At 34.4% G+C, this 26870-nt stretch overlaps 1 protein-coding gene across 1 annotated transcript in view; it reads right to left on the bottom strand.

The window, feature by feature from the left end:
• Positions 1-1132: 1132 nt before the first annotated feature.
• Positions 1133-26870, bottom strand: part of GLRA3 (glycine receptor alpha 3) — a 49048-nt gene continuing 23310 nt past the window's right edge. The window contains exons 4-9 of the mRNA XM_042812372.1: positions 25768-25850; positions 15166-15303; positions 9846-10060; positions 8422-8580; positions 5659-5769; positions 1133-1402 (exon numbers count right to left, since the gene is read on the bottom strand). Of these exons, the coding sequence (XP_042668306.1) occupies positions 1133-1402; positions 5659-5769; positions 8422-8580; positions 9846-10060; positions 15166-15303; positions 25768-25850 (976 nt within the window). The remainder of the gene's footprint in view (positions 1403-5658; positions 5770-8421; positions 8581-9845; positions 10061-15165; positions 15304-25767; positions 25851-26870) is intronic.

Below are 26870 nucleotides of genomic sequence, written 5' to 3'. Positions count from 1 at the left end.
ATTATACAAAACATAAATAATGCAAAAAACCATTCAGATCCCTTTTCATGTTTTAGAAGAGCTACATGCTTTTTTTTCCAAAATTGTGAAGTGTTAACTAATCAATGCCTCAATCATATAAATACACTTAAAGAATACTACAGAAAGCTACTATATGATCTATTCCTACATTGATCTTCCTGTGATACATGTAACATGTAGGAAATGCATGTAAATAAACGCAGCTGTACTCATCCTCATAATATTTCAGTGAAGCAGTTGATTATTTGCCTTTAGTTTTGGTCCAATATCTCTATGCACTGAATTAAAATGAAGCATTGCAAAATTTTGATTAGTTTGTCTATCTCAAATACTGCATGAGTTTGTCAATTAAGAAAAAATTCTGAACTTTTTAAAAGGATTTATAAATATTTTAAGTTGCCAAAGCATAGGTAATTAAAAGAAAAAAAAAGTATTTTGCAGGAATCAATACTTTATAAATGTTGATGTATCTTCCAGGTGATACATAGACTATTTAGCTGTAAATATTTTGGGCTAGCTAAGATTATTTCAACTCATACCACCCAGGAGATTGATAAAAAGCATACTGAATAAATTACATTAATTAAATGTGTCAACTGTGCTCACTGCAAAACCACAGGTCCTGTCCTTAGGACAAGAAAGAGTCTTTAAAAATCTAAACTCAAGTAATTTATCGTTATCTTGTAAAACTGAAATAAAAGTAGCAAATACTAGTATATTCTCTAGTAATATGGGATTTACATAGACTATTCTGGATTTGGGATCGTTAAAATACATGAGAGTTTAAAAAAACATTAAGGAACATCAAATAATACTGTACAATTATACTACTATGTAACAGTATGTATAAACACTTGGCAGTAAAGCTTGAGTAGAGAGTGATTTACGATGAGTTGCTAACATTTGATCCAGAAAGTTTGCAGTTGCAGAGTGTCTTCCCTTGTGTCATTCTTCCATTGCACTGTAAATGGGCATTTCAAACTAGGCAGGATCTGTTTACCCTCCTTAGTGCTTTTTGCTTTCCCAGTCACTCCTCACTCACTTGTTTCCCTCAGAAAGCCTCCTGTTGATCATGGCAGACAGATCTCTAGGGCTGCAAGCCTCAATCTTGTTATTGGTGAATGTCTTCGTGCCTTATGATTTTGTAAATTACCCAGTAAAAAATGTTGAAAATTAGAAAGGCTAAAGGGAAACAAGCTCTGGAAATTGTGTCTATCTTCTTGGCTCGGTCAATGAATACTTTTCTCATCTCATCAGGGCTTTTAGGTGCAGCTTGAGCAGGATTATTTGGCCCCTTCTGTGCCACTCCATCTTTTGCTTGCAGACATGGCCCCACTCCATACGCTGTAAAACTGAACTGACTTTCCTGTGCATCGTCATCCTGTTGCATGAAAAAACAAACAAACAAACAAGATTTTACAGAAATTTTACCAGTTACTAAATATCATTTACTACATCTTTAGCTCAGTGAGATTTTTGAATCCACTGTTTAAGTGGTTGAAATTTCAGCCGAAAGTTCATGTCAAAATATTGTAGCAGCTCCAATGAGTTTTTCTACTTGTTTCACTTTGTAATCTATTTAGAGAAAAAAGAAAGATTAGTAAATGAATTTACTGGCTTAGGAAACTAGTGATAATCAGGCACACATCTGATTTATTTTCTACATTTATGGTAAATGCCTGCAATCTTCAACTGGGAAAACTTCAGGGTTCTTTCAGACAGCAGCCCTTAACTCTATGTTGCTTAAAAGGGTGGGATGGCTTCTTGTGATACCTATCACACAAGCAGTAACAGTGTTCATTAGTGAGAATTCTGCCTATTTTATATTTGTGTTTTGTTATTGCTGCTGTTCCCTGTATGTCAGATAAAGTGAATAGTATGTAAAGTATCTTAGTTTGACATAGAAATAATATAAAATATTTAAAATAAAGTTAGTATCTTAAAAATATATAAAAATAAATTTTAAAATAAAATAAATGAAAGCTGAAGGCCAGAATTTTGATTTGACAATTAAGGTGAAAACTGTCAAAAATATTCTGAATTCAGGAGCTGTGAGTGAAAGAGGTTTAAAATCACAAGATACAAACCAAATGTAAATGATCTTGAAGACATATATATTTTCACAGCATAAATATCTGGTATGTAGCTTCTGTCTGGAAACACATTTTGTACATCTCTTTACCCTGTTATAAATATTCTCTATGAAGCAGGCACAAATACGGACTGGCAAACAATACCTGGACTGCAAAGCTATTTCAAATCTATTTCAACATAGATTTCTAGTGTGTATGCTACTCAAAGATACTTCTATGATTTTGATGGCATTTCAATTAAAAAAAATATTTTCCTATTTTTTATGTCTAATTATCCTACTTGTTTTAACATTCTAGAATTCTGTAAATCATGACAAAATATAACACATCATTTCTTAAAAGAATTCTTTAAAAATATTTTTAACATTTTATTTCTTTTTTGGAAATCCACTTCTGTAACTATTCAAATAAGGGGCAGAAGCAGTCAGTTTTTTCTGATGAGAAAGAAATTTTGATATTTTGAAACTCTGCTTAAAAGAAAATGATATAAACTTTACGTTTACCACAGTAAATAAAGTAATTAGTGTTCTGGTTTAATAGTTCTGAAGCCTTTCTGTTTCATGTAAACCTCTTTGTTTTTTTTTTGAGCTAACTTCCCACTTATCATTGTTTAAATCTCAACTTCAGAATTCTCAATTTTGAAAATGTCAATGCATTTGAAAGTGTTTTTGAATCAATGATTGATTCTGAACATACTAAAGTTTTGATTATACAGTACTTGTTAAGGAAAAGATTTCTTCATTTAAGAAACTATCAATTAACTTTGTTAGCAATATTAGTTGAATCAGTTATCAGCAAGTGAATGTATATAAATTAGTATTATAAATTAGTAAATAGAAGTGAACTAGCTGGTCAACAGCATGAACATTCAGCATGGCTGAATCACCCAACTGTTGTAGTTGTAATCTAATTACATTACTTTTTCATATATGTAAACTGAATAAACTGATAGACTACTACAATTCACTGAAACTGCTATGCTTTGAATCTCTATCATATTTCTTATATAAAAACACTAACAACAAAAATAAAGGAAAATTAACATGAAAGCAAAGGATGAAGAAAAAAAATCGTTGATTTACTTTCATATGGAGATGAATAACAGAAATACAAAATGTTAGGATGAATTTTGATGACGTGATAAAACAAACTACATCAGTGTTCCTCTCCTGTCAGAAAAGGTGTCATGGTTTTGTTGTGTAGGGCTCCACACAGCAGACTTCTATCTGCAGTGCTTGCCCACAGTATGACATGATCCATCTGTGAACAGGGCAAATTTCATTTTCTGGTAGTTCACGATACTAGTGCTTCCAAAATTTTTACCTTCAGGCCACTTCGTCATCACTTTAGGATTCCTGGGCAGCTGAGATTCCCCTTTCAATCACCTGGCTTGTCTCTGTTGCAGGTGCCATCTCATCACAGTGTTAGAGTAAGGCCTTCGGCTTTCAGAAGCTCACTCTCATTTCATTTATTAGCTCCAATTCTAATTTTATTGTATTATAGTGCGTTATCTTGCATTCCAATATCTTATTTAGTAGGTAAGTTTGTTTCTGCTCAGATCATTAACCACTGTTTTGATTTTAGACCCATTTCCCATTTTTCCCCTTTTCCCTTTCCTGGGTTTGGATCCAGGGGTTCCCCTGCCTCGCTAGTTGCGGAATCGGGCAAAACCAGTCCCTAAACCACTGACAATAGGAAATAATATTTTAAGAGTAGTTGTATTCCAGAAGTGTTGTACTTATGTATTCCAGTTAACAGGAGTTACAAATATGGTAGATGTGAGAATTTATACTGTGCTTGCTATTTCAGCAACTTTGCACATACGAAAATCTGTAAATCGGGGTTTAAATCTTCTCATGGTTCTCCAGAAGATAACGTTTATGATTGCATCAGCTCAAAATGATTATAAAGTAATACTGCTGTGTAGCAGCTTTCAGTTGGTTGTGTTTTCTGGATGAGGGGCTCTGCTATGACTCTACTGTCTCTGTTCTATGTCTACCTGAGTTGAGCAATCTTCCCAAAATAGTTTTAAAGGCCAAGCTCCTGCTTATTTTTTACTTGCAGACATTCTTAATCTACAAGCAGGATGATCAGTAGCGCTCTTTTCTGTTGAGCAGTTGATGTGAATATCCTTCTAGAGGTCTAGTCCAGTGATGCTGGATGGATAGAGTCTCCACAATGGCAGGTGGAGTGGTTGGAGCCTGCCAAGTCAGACTCAAGTGCTAGGGATATAATGCATACACAGGAAAGGGCACTTTCCAGAACACTGGGTATCACCATAATTATTTTCTGGGGTACCAGATGCAATATTTGTAGTTCTGGAAGTTTTGTAGCAGGGTCATTGTGTATAAAAAGCATTAATTTGGCAACACATTCATATCTAAGGGTGCTCCTGTAAAGCAGGAAAGATGCAGTTGCTATTATTGTTGATAATAACATTTGAGTGCTTTTTTTGAGGGCATTAATATAAAATGACAGCAGAACTCCATGTGCTTTTATAAATTGACTTGGCTACAGTCCTTCTTTTTGACTAGAAATATTTCTGATAATCCATGTGTTGGTCACAGCTGTCACAGCTGTTAAAGTCGTCTAATGGATACCCTGTACATTTTAGTGGAATATCTGGACAGGGGATCTTCTTGGAGGAGTCCATTGCATACGGGGTGATTTTTTCTTTCAAAACGTATTAATGAAGCTCGTGTGTGTGTGTGCATGTATTCATTTTAGGGCATCACTGTTTAAAAAAAAAAAAAAGGTTTCCTTTCTTATTTTAGATAAAACTTCTAAATTTTTAATGCAAATGAACTTCATTAAAGCTTTGGTATGAATGTGCTTTTCACAAATACTCCTTTGGTACTATTAGTTCAAAAGTTATTCTGTGTATGGCTACATGTAAATATGTTATTAACTCTATTAAAATTGCTGTAATCAAAGAATGATAATTTCAGATAACATTTTTTATTTAAAAAGTAGAATTTTTTCAAGGCCCAAGGAAATCCTAATTATTATGCTCAGCTATAAAGTATTAGAAAGCTTTCTGTTTCTGTGGCCATGTGTGATTATGCTCTTTCTCTTCGTGTATTTAATAATACACATCTCTTGAGGAATATTATGTATAAATCCTAAAAATATCTGTGTGGCCTTTTGACTGTAAGTTTTGGTAAGAGTTTGAGGATTTATTTGAAGCTGTGGCTTTGGTTATTTGAACACTATTGTTTACCACTATACTGTTCTGAACTGCAAACAGCTTGATTTTAAACACTAATCTGGTACCAGTTGATTTCCTCTTGAACTGATGTCACTGTTTCTTTGAAATTGCAGAAAACAAAATTTTAATATCATGTTTTAATCCTGATTTAAACAGATCAAAATAGATTACAAAATTGATGAGATAGATACCTTTCTTAACATTTCACGTCATCACATACAGGTAGCAATGAATGGAATCCACATGGAAAGACATTATTTCAGACAAAAGGACAGGGCCTCTGTTAATGATTGGATATCACATTTTGACAAATGGGACATCTTCTTCATAGTTTACCCTTAAATTTGTACTGTAGATTTGAGGCAAAGTCCCGTCTATGGGTCCTGCACATCTCAAGCCATTGCTATGCTGTAATGATTCATTGATTTCATTTCCATCAAGAACTCCCTCAAAATACTTTCATCAAAATGGATGGGTTGACCAAAAAGAAAACAAAAGAAAAGAGGTGTGATTACCATTAAAGACAACCTAGTTTGCATGTCTATTTTCCTCACTAAAGATACTTGTGATCTTTAGATTTTGGAAAATAGAATTCAAAGATTGATTGCTCTTGAAAACTAAATACCTTTTTTTGAAAGCTAATCTAAAATCAGTGGTATTCAGCATAGGAACACAGTTCATGCTATTTTTCCCCATACAGAAAAACACAACTAAGAAAAAGTGCTGATCATAGGTATGTTTTGGTTGTCCTATATCATTCTTCTAATTCTGACATATTTCTTTTGTTTCTGAAGACCTAAAGGAGAGTATATTTAAATAAATAATTCATATTCATTCATTCTGAAGGTGTTTCCATCACATCAGCAATATAATATTTGTTAAACTTACATTCATTGACTAGATTTACTTCCCGAACAGAAATAAAGCACAGTAGATCAGATGCTAACAAATGAAGTTTTAAATTGGAAGCAAAAATTTACATATTCATAAGATTTTGCCATTTCAGTAATTATAAAGAAACAAGAAAATAATCTCTTATTGTGATGCTTACTGAGAAAAAAAGCAATGGATAGATTGCATATCATGCTCCAATAACCATTGGTTTTTTGTTTTGTTTTGTTTTTTGTTTTTTTTTTTTGTGAGTGTATTTATAACAAAATCCCAGATTTCTTTAAACTACCTACAAATTTTTGTCACTTCTGTAGGAATTGTATTGGGCTTCTAAAAAGCAATATGCCTTTCAGTTATTTGGAATCATTAAGTGAGGTCCATAGCTACAACAATGAAAGTGGTAGCCAGAGGGTGCAGTTATACCTAAGAATCATCTTTGATGTTGCAGCTACTGCTGCCCAGGAAGAGAGGCAGCAAATATTGTATGAAGATAGGTAAGAAGGAAGCAGTGACTTTCGGTAAGAAAAATAAAATATCATGATGGCAAAGACAGATGAACTTTAGATACAGCTCTGTACCTTGTACTTTGTACAATTTTATAATTTTTTTTAAAAAATTCAATTATTTTTCTCTGAGCTTGATCATTTAGTTTTTAGCAGTATTTATACGTCCTATGTTTTTAATCAGTATTGACAAAGAATAACCAATTATTTTGATTAGATTTATGAAAGATATCAAGCTTGGAGAATAAAGCAAATCTATTTGAGGATATGTTTGGAACAAAGATTTAATCCAACAATTTGAACAAAGAGTCCAAAAAATATGTAGGGGGATAATCAGTAGGAGAACGCACAAGGTACTACATTTAGCACAGAATAATCAACTTCATGAAAGAAAATGGTTCTGCAGTAGTTCTGGAAAAAGTCCTGAAGTTTATGAAAGATCACAATCTTGATATGGATGAATCTTATGCGGTTGTTAAAAATGCAAATAGCAAACTGTTTTAGATAATCATGTGTATATAACTTGCAGGATTTGGTCCTTTGGCTGTTGGCAGCTCTTACTGGCTTCTCCTAATGTTGAAAATATGATTTTTAGGAACTATGCGGCTTACAGAATTTCCAGGGAAGGAGAATGACAATAAGCAAAAGTGTGGGAAACGTGCCCTGAGGGAAAAGATTGTACAAACTAGTCCAGCAAAACACTTAATTCCATTAAAAACAGACTAAAAGTACAGTCACATTAAATATCACTCAACAAAGTTGTTTATATTTGACATGGGTCGCATTTGTCATGGCCCACCTGCCCCCTCTTGGGGGGCCTCCAAAAAACTTGGAAAGGAACCTCTTGCAATGTAAGGAGTAAATTGAGATTAGTCTGCAGAAATTAAAAATGCCTGAACTTGTCATGTTGCTACAGTCAGACTTTCATCCACACTACAGGTATTCACTGAACGCCAGTGAAAAGCTCTGCGTGACACCAGTGGTGGGTTCTCACTGAATGAGAAGTTGATAGAGGTATTTTCTCTTTGAAAAATCAGTAGGCATTTTTGCATGCTGTTGTAAAACACTTTGATTATCACAAATTTAAACTTGTAACATTAGCTGCTTGACTTTACACGTTACCAGTGACTTCCCTTAACAGCAGTTTAGATAGCTTCTGCCATCAAATAAATATAAGTAGCCACTACTCTATTAAAGCTCTTTGCTAACTGTACGAACAATTTACACTAAATTGACATATGTGAAAACACTCTTCTCAGCCCCTTAAAAAATGTATATCCCACAAATAAAATCAATTCAAAAATTAATGTTCATGTTTAAAATACATGAAATACAGCTGTTAAATCTGGAGTGAAATAAGGAACAATATTTTTTGAATCTTAATGCTGTACAAAGTGCTGCAAGTAACAGTCATGTTGATCCACTGAAGTATAATCTGACTCTTCTAACAGAGAGAAATTCATGTCTGTGCAGATGGCTCCCACATGGCCCATGCCTCATTTAAAGCCCTCTTAATCCTCCTTTTGAGAATTCAAGTTGGATTTATGCAGCACGTAGTCCTTGTAGTGACCCTCAGCCTAGAGTGGATTTTGTTCTGTGCTGCCATTTTATTTATATTGCCACTTTAAGCAGCAGTGTGTTTACCAAACTGAGCCCATCTTCCAGCATAATCAGTCCATTAGACTCCCTTCCAAGCTGTGAGTACTATTAGCTTTACCTTGTTCTTCTTCCTCTTCCGTCGGAATCGTAGGAGTTCTTTATGCTGCCTTGACACAAAATTTACAGCTGCATATTCCAAAAGTGCAGAAAATACAAAGAGCAGACACACAGCCATCCAGATGTCAATTGCTTTGACATATGACACCTAAGAAGAAAATAGAGCAGAAGACTGAATGTTTTCAAAGCACAGATGTAAAGTTTAGCATTTCATGTCAGGAAGAAGCTCGTTAATATCTCCAAACCTAGCACTCGTTTGTGAAACAAATTTTCACATGGAAATTCGATAATAAGAGAGAAAACAGTGGAATACTTATATTTTAACGATTATTTTTTAAGTGTCATCTTTCACAGATGTTTACTATTTTTCACCCTAACAATTTCTCTTAATGTACTGTATATTTTATCATAAACAAAATAATCCACAAGGATCACATGTTCTTCCTCCATTTCTCCCAATGAGATCTGTGAATGATGCTAAGAATTGCTCTGTTATACTTATTTAAAGTTCCCAGACTAGAAATTAGGTGAAGTGAGATGCAAAATTCTGATATGTTCATTTTATGTTAATTTTTTCTGCTAATTACAGGCAGAGTAAATTAAAGATATAGATTTAAATTCAGTATAAGTACTGAAAATGAGTTACAGAACTGATGAACTCACTGCAGTCCTTCATTGCCAAGCTCAGCTGCAGGACATAATCTGAACTGGGAATATGGAACACTCTGTGTAGAGATTTACAAGAGTTTTATCATTTAAGACAGCAGAGCTAGCATCAGGCCTCAAGAATGTGACAAATACATCTGCATCTCCCTTTGGTAACCCCTTACGTTCTTGCTTTTCAGGGTTTTTAATGTGTTTCAGTTTCTCATCTGTTAATGCTACACTCAGGCATATTGTGATCCATATACACAATGTACAAGGCACATTCACCTCTGTTAGGGTTTTTTACTTTACCTAGAAAAAATGTAATCAGCAAACTTAAAAAATCCATGTTAAAACTCATACAGAAGTGGAATTTGTTTTTACTGCATACATTTTTTCCCACTAACTGCAATGAAGACGGTCAAGGAATAACAACTGAAAGGAAAAACAGTCTTTAAAGCAATTTCCTTAAGAAATTCAGTCATATTTGATAGCACGTTATTAGATATTGGGATCCAGAAAAGGACGAGCTTTTGATATCAATTGATATAAAGCAGCACACATTTGGTACAGAAAAACATTGTTTTCATCGCTTGTTGGGATATGTTGTTTAGCATGCTGTGGGATTAATATTTCAAAGCTATTTATTTCCTTCAAAATAATAAGTGATGTTAATTAAAACATGTAAGATTGACTTAAGGACTTTATTTGCCACATAATGTTTTTATTTTGTATTAATGCAGTACACACAGAAGAAATTCCACCTACCTTTGGAAGTGATGCTCGTGAGCCTGAGCTTTGTGTCGTCATGGTCAGTACAGTTGTTATGCCTAAAGCCACTCTGGCTGGAGCTGCATCCATATTGATCCAAAATGACACCCAAGAGAGAATCACGATCAAGAGACTTGGTATGTACATCTGGATGAGATAGTAACCCATCTGTCTCTCGAGGTGAAATCGGACTTCAATACACGTAAACTTTCCTTTTTATAACAAAGAATAAATATTCAATAGAAATATATTGTTACCTAAAGAGTGTATACTGCATCAAATACATTTCTTCTTTAATGAATGGTGAGTGTTTTAATTTCCCTTCTGTGACTTTTAATATGTGCATTATGCCATTTCAAAAGGATTAACTGCTGGAAAGAAAGTGGTCTGAATAACTGCAATTTTAAAATTCAATAAGCTCTGGAACACTTATTTCCTTATATATGCAAAGAATTCCATTATGTTTTGGTCCAATTTTATGCTTAAACAATTTTTTCTTTATTCCAATGAATTGGAAGAAAATGTAGTGACAACAGTGAAGGTGCTAGGTCATCAACAAGAGATCCCGTAAAGTACTTCCCTTCACCTCCATTCAAATTGTTTTGACTTAAATCAGAAATAGAAGACTTGCAAATGGGCTACTCCAGGAAACTGATTGAGTGGCCTCATTTTTCTGAATACTGAGCATCAAGCAACTTCTACTGATGTAACTGAGCTAGAACAAAAAAATCTACTGTCTGCTCATAGCAGTGCCAAAACATGCATAAGCAGAGTTTTCTCTGATCAAGATATTTTACTCTGTAAATTGAATATTTTTTTCAGTGATCTTGACCTAATCTCATTATATTTTCTAATTCTACTCAATGTTTACATTAATCAGACATAAATACTGTTGAAGGCAATGCTCTTACAATAAATACTGTATATATGTCAGTTTATCATAGCAAGAAATATATATTTGACAGATTTCTTATCTATTTCAATAAGAGCATTTCGTAATTCCAAGTTTAACATGGAAAGACATTTAGTTATTTATTTCTTAATTGATAGGAGGATTTTCTTTTTTGCTATGCTTTCGACTAGTTTTTGATAGCACTTTCCTAATCCAGCTTTATCTGTTTTATAAGAAATGGTTCCATTAACAGTGCTTTAATATTTATCATACTAATGACATTTATGCATCAGATTTATGAATGATTCAGAGAATAAGCTTATTCTTTACTCGGTATACTATATGTTATGCTCTAACATTAGGCATTCGGAAATGAATACTTGATAAAGTCAAACTGAAATGTTTTAATTCCAAGCGTAATTAGTGCTTGGAATTATATCCTGAACTTTGTTGTTTTCACAGTACTTCTAACATGCCCTTAGTTATTTCTACAGTGCTATACTAAATTCCACTGGATGAAACCTTTATTCTGCCAAAGAAAGAAAAAAGAAAATTAACAACCCACCATATTTACAAAGGCAGTAGTTATAAAATGTTAAATGCACAAGTTGTAAATCTAACTCCACTGAATGTGTCGATTAATATTCCTGCCTTCCTCTGAGGCCCAGTGATTTTCTGCACCTGCCAGTCCATGTTAGGAGCTGATGGAATTACATTGACTATGGGATTTCCCCCTCAGCTGTAGTGTGCTTCCCAGCCAAGACTTCTGTGTTCCTCCTCTCCTCTGTTCCTATGTAGTGCTGAAGAATTAACTTAATAGGAGGCAACTTCCCAGGAAGATGGGTGACTACCCAAATAGAAACCCTTCTGTTTCTGCACAGATTACTGGGCTTTCTCATCCATGAGAGACATCAGAGGACAAATGCAGCAGACAGAAGTCAGCAGAGACCATCTCAGCAGAGACCATTTGCAGCAGTTCTTGGTCTAAGCTTGGAAAGGGTATTGTTAGTTTTTGCCCTTCTTGGCTGAGATCAGAACCACCTGCATAAACTTGGCTGATGAAGCAGAATGGAAATACAGCATTTGCACTAGCAGATGTGAGCTTCAGCTAGGAAGCAGCCAGCAGAGGCTGTGCTGTTTTTTATAGCTGAAGCCATCATCTAGCTGTGAGATCCTGTTCTTTTCTTGTCCCTCGTCCCTTTGCCTCCTGCACCTGAAATATTTACAGACATTGATCAGATCCCCTCTCAATTCAGGTTCTCACTAAAGCAACCTGTTCAGCATGCTGTCATTCTGCCAGTAAAGTATTAGTAATACTAATACTTGTATTAGTATGAAACTTCTTATGTTCCAGTTTCAACCCCAAAAGGTTGCAGATCCATGGGTTATAAATCACTACTACAATCTCAGAAACAGTGTCTTAGGTGATTCTCAAAGAACATGAGGGTTTGAGTTCTTGTTGACAGAGGAAAGCATCAAAGCTTGTTTCTCCTTCTTTAGGCACTGTCATGTTAGTAGCAAAACGGCCCAATGTAAGACATTGTCAGTAGTAGCTGGGACCTAGAAGAAGCACAGTTTGCAGGTTGTTAAGCGATTTATTTGGCTTTAAGAGGAAAGAAAGAAGACCATGGGAAAAATTGTGTATGGACTACATACATTAAGAAGTTGAATACGTTGAATGGGGAAGATGAAGTTAAAGAATTGGGCAGGTCACCAAGATTGCAGATTTACCAAATTACAGATACAGAGACATCGGAAATGGTCCCTTACAGAATCTATCAGTTCTGCTGGTGAGCAATAGCCATGTCTGCGCAGTTTCCAGGATTGCTACAAACAACACTTAGAGTGAAAAAAAACCCCAAACCATTCTATTGACAACACAGCTCTGAATATTTTTAATCAGGATTATGGTTAGTATAGTACCCGTGGTAATGGAATTATTCGAATTTCTTTTGTGCTTGCTAATCAATGTTTATTATGTATGAATCTGCCTATGTATGTTGGTCTGTGCAGCTACCAGTAGTTGCAGTTGAAAACTGGGTGTTCCATGAAAGCCCAGCATGCATGTGACACAGTCAGGGTAAAGCAGGACTATTCTCATAATGTGAGAAGTCACATATGACTTTTCTGGTTACTAGGATTTCACTTCATTTTCTAAATTTGTCACTGTAGACATGCCAGAGGATGTAAAAACAGATAAAAATGATCATAAATATCATTGCATCAATTTAAACACAAGACATCATGAGCCATTATGCTGTGCTGTTGCTGAAACACTTCCATCCCTATATTTGAAGAACTTTACATATGTTATTTTTAAGCTACAGTTACAGCAATCCATTCTCAATTGGACATGAAACTCTAATGAGTGCATGCACTGATTAGCTCTTACATACTGTCCTGAAACTTCAAGTTAATTTGTTTCACAGGAAGATTTTTAAAAATTTATTTCTGTTCTACAGAATGTCTCTCAAAAGCTTTCCATCCTGTGATGCACCTAAACTTAATCAAGAAACTGATATTTGGTCACTTGAAATGAATTATATGGGAGTTTCTTCTGGAGTATTCTGAAAGGGTATCTGTCTACAGGATATGTGTTCAGCCTTCTAACTTTTTGTTGTTGTTGCTATCTTTCACTTATGTGTTAGTAAACAACAGTAAAAAAAAATAAAAGATGTTTTGCTACATATACACATTAATTATATCATATATTTTATCCGTGGCTCAAGCCACAAGGTTAGAGACTCATGGTCATGGCTCATAGGTTATGAAGAAAAAGGTGTAAGCTCAAAAATGCTGAAAAAATAAAGTTTCTGTCAAAGTCAAAGGTTTAAACTATGACAATTTTAATGAGAGTTCTCAGGCAAACTATTTAAAATATGATTCTACTTTGGATGAGAAATTTAGAGAGAAATCACTGGAAAATCTAGCATTTTAAAATAAGTTTCCATTCAATATCAGATTAAGTCTGACAGTAATGTTATAATTCCTGAGTTAGAGATTTTTTCATGAAATGTTCTAATGAATTTTGGAGAAATGTGGAAAATACTTTCCACCATAGATTCTTCTTTGATAATGTCATCATATGGTTTATGGAAGCACAGATATTGGCACATGTAAAAAGCACAAGATCAAGAGGGCTCTAAAAATGAAGCAGTGGTTGCCTTTATCTCTAGAAGACAGAGATGAATCACATAAGTTGTGTTGTCCGTCTTAAGGATCATACTAAAAGGAATAAAGGAATAATGTTAATTTAAGCATCATTAACAAACATATGTTTGAGTGAAAGAATTACCTTCCTGTAGGACATGTATCTCCACTTTCGGAAGCTCATCAAGGATCAGACAGACATTACTATTTGTACAGTAAAGGTGCACGTTACTTTGTTTCAGAGAACACGTTGAATGTTGGTATTTCTATCCATTCTAAATAGAAACCATTAGAGAACCTTCAGTTCTCTATCCCTAGGGTATCAACGCAGCTGTGATACATTCAGTGTTGAAAATCACTTTTATTTTATTTTCACTGCAACAGGACATTCTTTATGAATGCTGCCCGTTGAATTTTCCCTCCTCTGTCAATTCAGCAGAATCCAAATAAAGTAGTTTGAAACTTAAATTTCAAGTTATGTTTAACGTATCGATAATCACACCGGAGAGCAGACTTTAAGAGAGAATGGATAAATGAAAGAATCTTAATTGCGTGCTTTGTTTGTTTTTAACTTGAGAAGATGGAAGCTGTGCACTCTTAGCATTTGCTATACATATTTTTGGAGGATTATTATGCTTGTGATTATTCAATTTTCAAGGCAGTTTTGTTTACAATTAGAAACAAAATGACTGAATTAGTATTGATAAAACTTTGTTTTTCCCAGTACCCTAGAGACATAAGTTAAACATAACATCACGGTTCTACAAAGACCTCAACTCAGGAAGGCCGTATCTAGTTTGGACACTCATCTATTGTACAATAAGTATACTTTCAGCTGGTCTGCATTTTTCCATTGCTATTAAGAAATAGGGCAGGGATAGCTGGCTTGGAAGAAGTAACAGGCTTTTCCTGATGTAGCCAGGCAGAGCTTAGTGCACAGCATATGGACTTCTTGGTCTTGGCAGTGCTTCATATCCTGAAGTGTATATGTAGTCATGGCATTCACTAAAAAAAAGAAACTCCTGACTAAATTGCTTCTTTATTATTTCAAATGAGTATTTTCTTAAGCTTACTGAAATAGAAGTTTTCTCAGCTGCGAGGTGCTTTTCATTGTGTCAATTATTTAAGACAATCTTGTCCTGAAAAATGCATCTGTATGTTTCAATCATCTTGTGAGTTCACTGAGAATATTAAACAAATAAATAAATCTCTCCAAAATAACAATAAATGTAAAATGATGGCTTTTTGGTTTTAATCACTAATATGCTTTCCTACCTGTATTGTAATGCTTGGTGCAGTAACACAAATCCTTTTCTTCTTTCAACAGAAACTGTGGCAGAGTGAGTCCTTCTGCTACTTGAACTGCTCCTTTTTCTTGCCATTCAAAAATGAGATCATTCATTGTGTATCCAACTAAAAAAATATATAAAGTTTAAGTCAGTGGTAAACTTTGAAAAGCGGGGACATACCAAATAGTGATGACTTCAGCAAATGCCATTAAAGTAGAAAATTCACCAGATCTCTTTGGGCTAGTTAACAAAAAAAAAACATTATTTACCATTCTAAGCCACACTGAGGTAGGAAAAAAAGAAAGATTTCTTTTTTGAAATCTTAATAGTTATGTAGCATCAAAATCAGCTATGTTTGGCTCATTTTTATGAATTTATCCTCTCTTGCACCATCATATCTCCCTCTCATTCTATATGGAGTGAAATGTTAGATGTCAAAGTTATATTTATGTGCTTATGTCAATTTATATCAATTTAGATACAAATTCTTGAAAGGAAGTAAGAAAATTTATCCAGCAGTGAGGTATTAGTTGAACCGAAAAAAATACTTTTCTCTGAATCTGGTGGAAAACGTGGAAAAGCAATTGATCATAATCTCATGTGAGCTGACTGTGAAGAACGAACTGGCACTCCATATTCAGACTCCGGTATTTACTCTTACCTCATTGTGTATGATTAAATAAAACCTTAACATTTGTAGCTGAAGTGCTAATCAAGGGGAAGACGTTGTAAAGAGCAAATAGTTTTTCCTTGTATTTCTATCTCTCAGCTGAACATGTGCGTGAACTCTCAATGGGGAAAAGCTGTTCTATATCCTCTGTATATATGTCAGAAAATATATCTTTGGAATTCTATTCCAAAGTTTTTCTGGATAAATTGTCTGTTTGAACAACAGAAAAAAAAAAAAAAAATTGCTTCCTATTCACATTAAGGTTTCATTTAGACTTTCTCAGGACATAAATAATTCAGGCAATGTGAGATTTTAAGACTGAAATCTAAAACTATTGTTGAAATAGTTTGACCCACAAGGGTACACTTGACTCATATATAATAGATTGAAGCATGAGGAAAAGAATGGAGTAATTTTTACATCTAAATTATAAAGTTTTCATCCATTTAGCTTCTTCGCAATGTTTCTTTTCTGCTTTACTCCAAAGCCAATTAGCTGTTAAGAATAATCTGCAAATAACTGGAAATATCTTTTAACATTTCAGTAACAATTTAGTGTTTAAATATCGTGTTCAGAAAATACGGAAATTTTGAGTTCTAGTGAGGGAAATAAACTCTGTTATGCAGACGTCAGTCTTTCCCCCGTTATGTTCAGTGACTTCATTACTCTTTGAATACATCTACAAATACTATTCAGACATACTGTTTTGATATACTGGCCTCAAACCTGAAACATACTTCATCCTTTCTAATCTGTCTTTGTTGAATGTATCTGCACATTAAGAATCAGTGACCTTCAGATTTGTTCTGTTTCTTTTGGAGAGTACCCTTAATATTAAGGTTTTTGCAAGCACTTAGGATGATACTGGTTTATCTTTCTTGGTATTTTGTTGGGACTAGATGAAAATAATAAAAACAAACCCATATCCTTTTAAATAAATGCTTCAGTAAGATCAGATATTACGCAAGACATTACATGCTTGTATTAAATGTACTTTTTTTCATCTATACTTGCATGCACAACAGTATAAACACAGATTTAAAGTTTCATATCAAATGTCATAAAGTAGAAAAATTCAAAAATATAGCTCTTACCAAACTTTGCATGTATTCAGACAAAAAGTAGTTGTGTGTAAAGATTAGCATTTGAACCATGTAGATTATGGCCAGAAGTGATATCCCCTGAGTAAAACTCATTGAACTGACAAGAAACAACTGCTGCATCAAAATCTATTTCACTAAATCAAATTCATTCATCTCTAATGCATTTTTAACTTTGAATATCTACTCTGTCCACTAATTCTTCAATAGTGTAATATATGAACAACAGTAACTATATACAAAGTACTGATATAACAGTTTATTTTTACTGTCTACATTTTAAATACCCAAATAGAGCTTTAACATTCAATACAGTAATTCTAGTTTTCTAAGACCATACTGGTGCAGTAAATGCGTCCTAAAACACAGAAGAGCTTAATGGAGAAACAGTTTTATGTTATTCCAAATAAAATAAAATAAAGTGTATAATGTATACCTTACTTCTATTAGATATATCAACTTAGTCTCTATTAAATTTGTGTCCCTTTATTCAATGTGAAATACAGATAAACCAAACAAATGTGCCCAATGAATTAGTGAAATCTACAGTCAAATTAATTTTGAATATTGAACTACTTGATAACACCAATTTGTCTCCGGATTTTCTTTACCGAGCAGTGTTATCTATCCTTGATTTTCTAAATGAAAATACATTATTGTTTGATGCAGTTCCAAACAATTTGATGAATACATTCTCTTTTCCACCTACCACATCATTCTTTCATCTCTGCATGAAAGAAAGCAAGAAAAACTACAGTGGAAAATATCTTGTTATTTGTAGATATGAAACAAAATCAGAGAATTTTTAAGAAAGAAGTGCAAGAACAAACTGCAACTCCCCGAAATTCCGTGCAAAAAAGAGTTAATTCCCATGTTATTCTGCATTAGAGTATTTTTTTTCAAGAGTAACCGGAATGCTCATAGAGCTAAATGAGCTTCTTTGGTATCTCAAAACAGAAAAATATTTTTGTTTCTTAACTGCTTTCATGAAGAAGATCAGCTGCATAGCACAGTAGTTAACACTTAGTGCTGGTGGGTATAGCTGTGCGCATGGGGCATGATGGGGAATAGAAGAACATCTATAAAAGTGTTTTTTAAAATGCAGACTAGTAGTTTTTATACTGTGCTTAAAATACAATAAGAATTTAAGTGCATGACATTATATAAATAAGAAGCCCAAAGATCAGATATGGAGCATGTTAGTTTTGGGAACTCTTTTGAATATGTAATTTATGTTTCTTATTGAAGTGGCGCAGCACCATGAAGACATCATGGCATATTTTGAAGTTACCATGAGGTTCAATCTCAGCAACAATGCCAAGTAGAGACTTACGGTCTTGATATGAATAAGGCACTAAAGTATTTAGTAACATCAAATGCAGTGGGTTGTGTGCACAGCAAGTCACAGAAACATAGGGAGCTTTGGTAAAGAAAATTTTGGAGTCTCAAGGTCAAAATGTTATTTTTTTTAGATACAGGATCCTAGAATTGCCAGTCATAAATGTTTACAATATTGAAATTATGTGGATAAATTTAAAATCCTGAAGCCACCATTTGAGTTCAGTGGGGCTATATATATCATTCATGCATATGTATGTGGCAAACTGAGGCCTACATTTGCAAAATGGAAATTTGATTAGATACTGTAACAAAGCAGGTCTGCATTTACTTTACTCAGCTGCGGAATAAAATGTACACTCAGCCATCTGCTGCTGAAATAACTCATACAGGAATAAAAATGAAGGTGAATAAAGTAGTTCACTGCCTGTATAAGATCAGCTACTCCTAGTTGAGCAAAAGTGCATGGCTGAAGTGAGTAATGAGCTCTCCTTGTGCTAGGTTTATACAGCACCATCTACACTGATCAAGCTTGTAATTAGAGCTGAGTGTTTCTGAAGCACAACTGCAATTAAAAATAATTGATCTGAATGCAGCTGTATTCAATAGTATAATTCAACAAGACAGATATCTTCTCTGTGTGGTTTTACATTCTGGCTGATACTCTTGCTAGGAGAGGAAAGGGTCCATTAGTTATGCTTTTTGTCTGTGTCTTTTACATGTTCTAAGAGCGAAAAAGTAGGGCACTGTTAGAAGAAGCTCTGTTAGTTTCTACACTTGACATCACTGATGTACAGCTTGTTTCACTTCCTCTCAGTGAGTCTTCTTTCTAGTCTGTAGGATTCTTTTACAAATAGAAGAAAGAGCATGTTCAAAAAGTAGGAAACTGCTATAGTGACTGACCTACAATGTTGATTGAGGCTCTGAATAAGCAGAGTGCATTCATTTGGCAGAATGAAAGTTTGTGAAAGAGAATCAGGTGCTGTGAGCGTAGGTAAGATTTTATTTTCAGGTGCGCCAGTTTGGATACAAGGGAAAGGAGGAGAAAATAGACAAGGAAGCCTCTAATGGCAAGTTAATCATAGAATGAACCAGAAATCAACAAACCTATAGAAGTACCTTATTAGTTTCCATGTAAAAAGGCTATGATGTAGCCTTCTATAATTAGAAGCAGTCTGATATAACTGGCACCAGTTTCTTCCTAGATTAACTGCATGTTATCTCCCTTCCCCCTGAAATTAGAATAAACTACTTTGTTTTAATTTGGTAATGCAATCTTCTGTGATGCTAGATGACATAGAACGGCAATAAGGACTATCATACGAGATTAAGGAGGATCATTATGATTTTTAGTCTCCTACTGACATAAGACTTCACTGGCATGTTAGTAGCATTGCAAATACTGTAACCTCCTCACCCAGCAAATGGAAAGAGGGGCTTTAGAGTTTTTGTTGTTTATGAACATAGCTTGGCAGAAAAAAATCAAAGGTAGTTGTTGATATATATATCAGACACTAACTTTGAAGATATCACTTATAGGTTAGGAAGTCTCAAGTTGCTAAAAGTTTATCAGTGTTGGAAAAGGAAGAAAAAAACCGCATTTCTTTGTTGAATAGCAATTCAACAGGACTGGTTAGATTGCGTTAATACTGACTATGTTAACCCAAAGTCTGAAGTCTTGCACATCTGTAATGAAAAAGCAGATGGTAAATTGTTGGTAATTATATGATGTATGCGAACTGCTGAATCACAGCCTGAACCTCTGATTGACCACCTGAGCTGAGCAATGAGTCAGCCCTGGGAGCACAGGTGAAGACAATTCTGTGCTATCGGAAGGGTTGGAGCCTGGCTCCGCTTCTCCTAGACCCCATTTAAAAGCTGACTATTAGTAGAGAAGAATCTCTTTTGGACATTGCTCCTCTTGAATTTTTTTCAGCAAGCCTATGATAAGGGTAAGCTTTCTGTCTATTCTTCCATAGTGGATAACCTATTTAGCCTAACTTTCCTGTATATTTCTTAATTATAGTATCTGTGTGTTCCTTGATTGTACTTATGACAAGACTATAATCCTAGAAGGAGGGGCTGCTAGATGGAGAAGTTCTCAGGAGCAGTCAAGAGCTTTGTGTATGTGTAGCACTGTGGCCTTTCAGAAAAACAGCTTTTTAAAGAGGTAACTCATTTTATGAATCCCTATGTGGTTTTAGTAGCTATTAAAGAGTGTACTGGCAGACTGAGACTTCTGTCTGAGATGAGTATTAAGAACTGGCAAACTGAGTAAAATTAGTTTTTGGTGTAAAGGCTCTGAAACAATTAGTAAAGTTGGATTTGGTCTGCAGAAGTTTTTCTTTAAATCTTGAGATCTATTAGAGACCTTGTGGAAAACGTGCAGAAATGAAACCAAAACTCTGTATGGTGGGAGGAAGGGGAGAATATAAGAAAATACAAGACAGGAGATGAAAAGTGGTTATCAGGACTTCTGCTTGCTACATTTGGTGTAGCTATTTGAATAACCTAGGTATCAAATAAAATAAACTGTAGTGACAGTTTATTTAATTTATCTACATAATCTACATAGAACTCTTCAGCAGAAGATAGACAAGACTAATAAAATCTGATCTTTAGCCCACAGTGAAAATTTTCTAGTTAAATTGGAAACTTTCAGTGTGTGCAGTTATGTGCTTCAAGAAAGATCCGTGGGAAGAAGATTGTAATCTTACTGAAATATTTCAAAGTAGCAAGGGCAATCACAGTGCCTACAAGAGAGAAAACTAGACTGTTCTCTTGGGCTTGGTCATCTTTCCCAGAAAACTTTATTTTTTGAAAAACGTATTGACAAATTATTACCAACACTTATAAAGACAAATGAAATCCTTGGAGGAAAGTATCATTTGAATCTGTTTTCTTCCTTTCTTCTTCACTGTTATCATTTTTAGTAATACATATAACTTCTGCATTCATCCAATTCTGAAAGAGGATCCAAACCAACCTTAAGTAAGATTCAATTCAATCTTCGTGAATGGATCTATAGAGTTACACAGAATGCGTTATAATAGAGTTAAGCAATTTATGACAGCTGCAAAGAGTTTGAGAGTTTGAAGATTTTAATTTTGTTAATTCAATATTATCTTTGGGTAATAAAAGCCTATCGTTTCATAAGCAAAACAGCAGACACCCAACAAGTTTGTCTTGAAGAATTATAAATAAAGTGTCTTCAAAGTATGGACTTCTCTTCTCCAAGCTGTTTAAGGACTACTCCAGAGAAAAACAAAGCTTGGTATTCAAGAGAAGTAATTCCCACAAGTCTTCTGTAGTCCACACATACTTTGAATGAAATCTCTTGACAAATTTTAATACCAGACAACTGTCTTACTTGTGAATTTCTTTCTTTCTAACCATTTTTAAAGTACCATTCCAAATCATGAAGATAATATTTTTGAGCTAACTTCTGATCTACCTATATATCAGTATATCTTGTAAATTTTCTGCTAATTCTGTTCTATTCTTGAAAGTATTTGCTTCTCATACATCTTTTTAAAATACATATATACACATTAAAACCTCTTCTTCAATAAGCAATCATGTGAATAACATTAAAAAAAAACAACCAACCCTAAATATCTAGCATTTCTGTGCTAGAGAGTTTGTTTTGACTAGAGGTTTTATTTTGTTTCTTTTAAACCCAGTGATTAGCCTAAAATCCATACTTTTTTTTTTTTTTTTTTTTCCTAAGTGTTTTGAAAAATAGAAGTGCAAGAGTAACATTGGACTCATTCAGCAAACTGAGCTGTTCTGTAGGCATCCAGCTGAGGAAAGAACAGCAGTCATGTTGACTAATTTCACTGCTTTTCCATTAGGTATCCCAGCAGAATAGGACAGGCTGCCTACAGATTACTGCTGCAAAGAACATGGGAGAGTTTTGGACTGCACCCTAAATTTCAAGCAACTAGGCAACAGAGAGGACTTCGCAGATCTAACTGATCTGTCTTCAGCTTGGGGTAAGTATAAATTCTTATATTATAAGTTACCCACTTAAAATATTAGCTCTGAAAATCAACTGTATTGTGACTGTAGGTTAAACTTATTCTGGATTACCAAGAAAGCACTAAGCCACATTTCAAGGGGATTGTCCTCTGATGGAATCTCACTGTTACAGTTTTATCCTTATTAGATTTTTAGAAAAGAGCAGCATTTCAGGCACAGACCTCTCCCACCTCCCTCAAATCTAACATGTGCTGAAGACTAAGTTTTCAGGTGTCACTTTTACATTAGTTCTTGTAGGTTCAGCAGCAATTGCAAAGTTGCTCCTGCCCTTTCATCCTGTGTTAGCTGGGAACTGAAGAGTGTGGATATCTATTTTTTGGTAGCTGTGTATGAGGGCATACTTTAGGTACACGGAGTGGGTTGAGTCACCCTGCTACAGAATAGAAGCCGTGTACTCATTCAAGTGCATATCCTAGGATCACTGGTAGGTAAGAAATCTAGCCCTGGTCTTTCCCATGTCATCTGTGTTTTTATGAGAGAGGAATAATATGCACATAATTTCCCATGATGCTGACTATCTATTTGCCTGCCTAAAGATCTTTCTATTTCAACAATCTCTATCCCTCCAATTTTGAGGCTGGGAAGAAAGAAATTGTACTGCTCAGGTAATAGCATTTTGCAATATAGAGTCAATTTTCTCTGAAATCTGCCAAAATGGGAGATGATGGGAAGGTGATTTTTTTTTTTTAAGGGAGCCAAAACATCAAAATAAAATGATTTTTATCCCTTACATATAGTGCTTTTCATGGCATGTTTCTTCTTTTGTGACTGGTGTAGTGTTTTAATGGTACTACTGATTGAAGATTTAAGAATATTGAATTTCAGACAAAGTTATAATACAACGTGTATATATAATTGTAATATATGAATAAAGGAATGCTGTGAGATAAATACAATCTAAGACAAAGACAAGGAGATCTAGTATATGAAAGAAAGAAAAAAATCTTTCCTGTGAAATAAGCCTTGGAAATAAATACCTTGCTGACATTTCTTTGTGTCTTATTCAAGCAGAATAAAACTAAAATAATCTAACATGCCTGTAGGCTGCCCCAGCGTGAACCGTAGAAATGTGGAAGGGATTATGTCCTAACTGTGTTTTCTTTTGCTTCTTTTCAAAGATACAAAAGCAGCTCATTCTAGTTTTTGATAAGTCTTTTGGTAAAATAAATACTTTTGAAGTAGAATGCACTTTCTCTTAAATACTTTTTATGTGATTCAAGATATGAGTGAAGGGGCAAACACAGCTGCAAATACTGACCTTGGAAAAACCATTTGATGAGCCACGTAAAAATACAACTATCATTTGTGGGGAAAAAAGCTATACATGAGTTTCCCTCTTAGGGCATTCTGTGCTGGAGCAATGGTATCAATATTGATGGAAAATATCTATTACTGAATAAAATTAGTTTTTTTTCATAGCAGAGGAAAAATTTACTATTTGTCCTTTATAAGTAAATGTCAGTCTTTCTTTGTGAATGGTGGCAAGATGAGAAAATGAGCAACTCATTACAAATTGTCCAGTTTGCTTAGTGTTATATGGAGGTTTGCAAGGTCAGGAAGTTTAAAGAAATTCTGGAATTACTGAACATTGCAAATTCATAGTTGTACCAAATCCTAACTAACTTGACACTGGAAATTGTGTTGCTATGCCTGCATTCTGTGAAATGTCCCACAGACGTTTCTCTCAGTTTCAGGGAGTTGTTGATCATGAAAACCTAACATGTTGATCTTCTAGCAGATAGCTAAGTATAGCCAAAGCTGACATACTGCAAGATTTTGTGCTCCAGACCAGGTAATTTGGCCATAGTCCCTATTTTTCAATGTCTGAAGTTAGAGGTAACATAGAGGTAGACGAACTCTTCCTTGTAAAAACAGGTTTGATCTTTCTTTGTAATTAAAAGATTTTGAACATCTCAAAATGAAGCAGCCATCTGTATTCTGTTCAGCAGTTCTTTTATGAGCATTATACTATTCTTTGTACTACCTGGTATACAGCAGGGAATTCATACTTGCTGCTAAACAATTAAAAACGAGACATTAGTGAAAAATGTTCTGCTGGAAAACACAGCAAGACATCCAAAGTGGTATTCAACTAACAAGTGTTCCTTATAGTACAGTCTATGGAAACTCAGGGCTCCTGCAAGGTATCTGTAGAGTAAAACAAATGCCCGTTTTCTCAAGAATGCTCAGTTATTGTACAGCCTCTCCTCACATGGGCTGGAAGAGACAAGTACAGATGAGTTTCATGAAGTTGTTAAAGCAACAGTTTTTAAAATAGTGTGTGTGTATCTATATAAATATATATATGTATCTCTTTCTTCAGTACTTAAATACTATGATACCTTCTGTCTGAAGCATAGTGATACATACTGAATATATCCCCAAACAGTATGTATTCTGATACATCTGCCTCATCTTAATCTCTTATTCAGTGGTATTGATCATAAAGATTATGTAAGTTATTAGTAGAATTATTCACTCAAGTGAATGTGGAATTTTGCTTGAATGCTGAATATGTAATATTGCCCTAAGTTCTTTGACATTTGCAGTGAATAACCATCTCTCGTTTTTTGTCACAGCAATTTCTGCTGTCAGATTTAGCCATTGTCCTCATATGAAAGCCTCATTTGGCTGTTATGGCTGTTAGTAATGCTCTGCTCAAATTTTGCTTCCTTGCTGGATGATACTTTGTGTGGTCTTCCTCTTTGTACCCTAGAAGGTTCACAGCCCTTTCCAAGATTTTTCTAAGGGATATTTCAGTGATTTAAGGTCCTGCACCAGTAGAGAGGCTGAGGACTGTGTAGGTGGCATACCCTATACAGGATCATGAACATACATATATATACATACACACACACAATATATGTAGTGTAACCTTTTACATTTCCTCCTTACAGTAAGCCTTTTCTCTAGTCATTTCTGGGATAATTAAGTAAAAACTACAGATACATAGCTCTAACATGTAGGTAAGTTGAAGAGCTAATGCAGGAATCTGAAGAGCATGGATTCAGTACAAATTATCTTGTTCCCATTGTTTTAGTATGCCAAATTACTTTTAATTTCAAGATCTGCACATAAATCACTTAATTTATTCTCGTATTTTCCTTATGTTCTCCCATATAACTGTGTTTCTGTGTGTGTGAACACAGAAGACTTCACAGTGAACCACAATACACTTAAGCATCATGTAAAGGCAAACTCTGTACTGAATGGGTCAGTTTAGCAATAAATTTTGATTTACATGAAACTTTTTTTGTCTCCAAAAGAATGAAAAAATCTTTTCCCTTGAAAATTAGCAATGTTTTACAAATTAAAATAGGTAATTCATTTCTGAAAGGTTGTTCTCCTTATGTCGTTAGAAAGGAGTATTTCTACTCCATGCTGAATTGCTGTAATCTCTTGTAAAGTATTTATAAGATGATACATTGCACAAACTTACAGCTTTCCAACTGCATTATACATGTTTGCACATCCATTGGAAAATTTTTGAGATCCATTGGGCAGGACAGTATTAAAGTCAATCTGAAAGAACACAAAAATATATTAAAAATATATCACAAAAACACTGTATAATTGTACAGGTGGAGTGCATAAAAGCAGAGGGAATCATTAGAAAAAGAAAATGTAGTTTTTCATTAGAAAGCTCTTAGAAGGGAGAGTCCCAGTAGAGATGTTTAACTTACATCTAAAAGAATGCAACAACAGCCTGCTTTTTCATGCTACAGTAGAATTATTACTATTATATTGTTACAGTGTTTCAAATCATTGACATTGACCCATAAAATTTACTCAGAATTGCAGGAATTTCATTTCAGATGTCAGTTGCAAATTGTGCTGCCAAAATAATTTGTGTTATTGCTCTAAAATAAGGTGCTTAAATTGTCAACACGAAGATTTAAAATAACATTTCATGATATTAGTGGTAGACTACATATTCCCATAAATTTGAAAGGTGGTTGTGTTTTGCATTAGCCATTATATCTCCTCTGAAATGCTTTGCAACCTATAGGAAAAAAGTATTTTTACATATCAACACAATAACTGAGGTGTTAACTGAATAATTTTAAATGTTTCAGAAGTTGTAATAGTTCTTAATGAAATCATGGGAGTTTAAGCATTCTAGTATCACAAGAATATGGTATCCACAAGCATCATGGTCAACATTTGCTCTTACACCTTTAGTGTGGTGTTTTTTTTCACCCCCATTTCATGAGACTGTGAACTTGGTCAGAAGTCTATTAAAGTTGGTATCTGAGTTTGCTTCAGCAGAGTGCTTGTGTTTATAGTCTGTGTTGTATGTATTTGGAGAGAGTAGGGCAAGGAGGAAGGGTTATTCATTCAATCTGCCTGTGTCTCTCAGATTGACTGAATCTGGAGATAATTGATTTAGCTTTATATTTTGCTTTGGTTGAGGGAAGGAAAACTTTTTGCTTTCTTTCAATATTTCTAGTGACAGAATACATGTTGTGACACTGAAGAATGGTTATGTACTTGGACTGGCATACTAAGCTCCTTTTGGATATGAAATGTGTAAGAGCTTTA

The sequence above is a fragment of the Centrocercus urophasianus genome, unplaced genomic scaffold (assembly GCF_019232065.1).
Source record: "Centrocercus urophasianus isolate 14NV4802_14NV808 unplaced genomic scaffold, USGS_Curo_1.0 seq_13, whole genome shotgun sequence".
NCBI lineage: Eukaryota > Metazoa > Chordata > Aves > Galliformes > Phasianidae > Centrocercus > Centrocercus urophasianus.
Note: the sequence above shows the minus strand (reverse complement) of the source record. Positions and strands in the feature narration are given on the sequence as shown.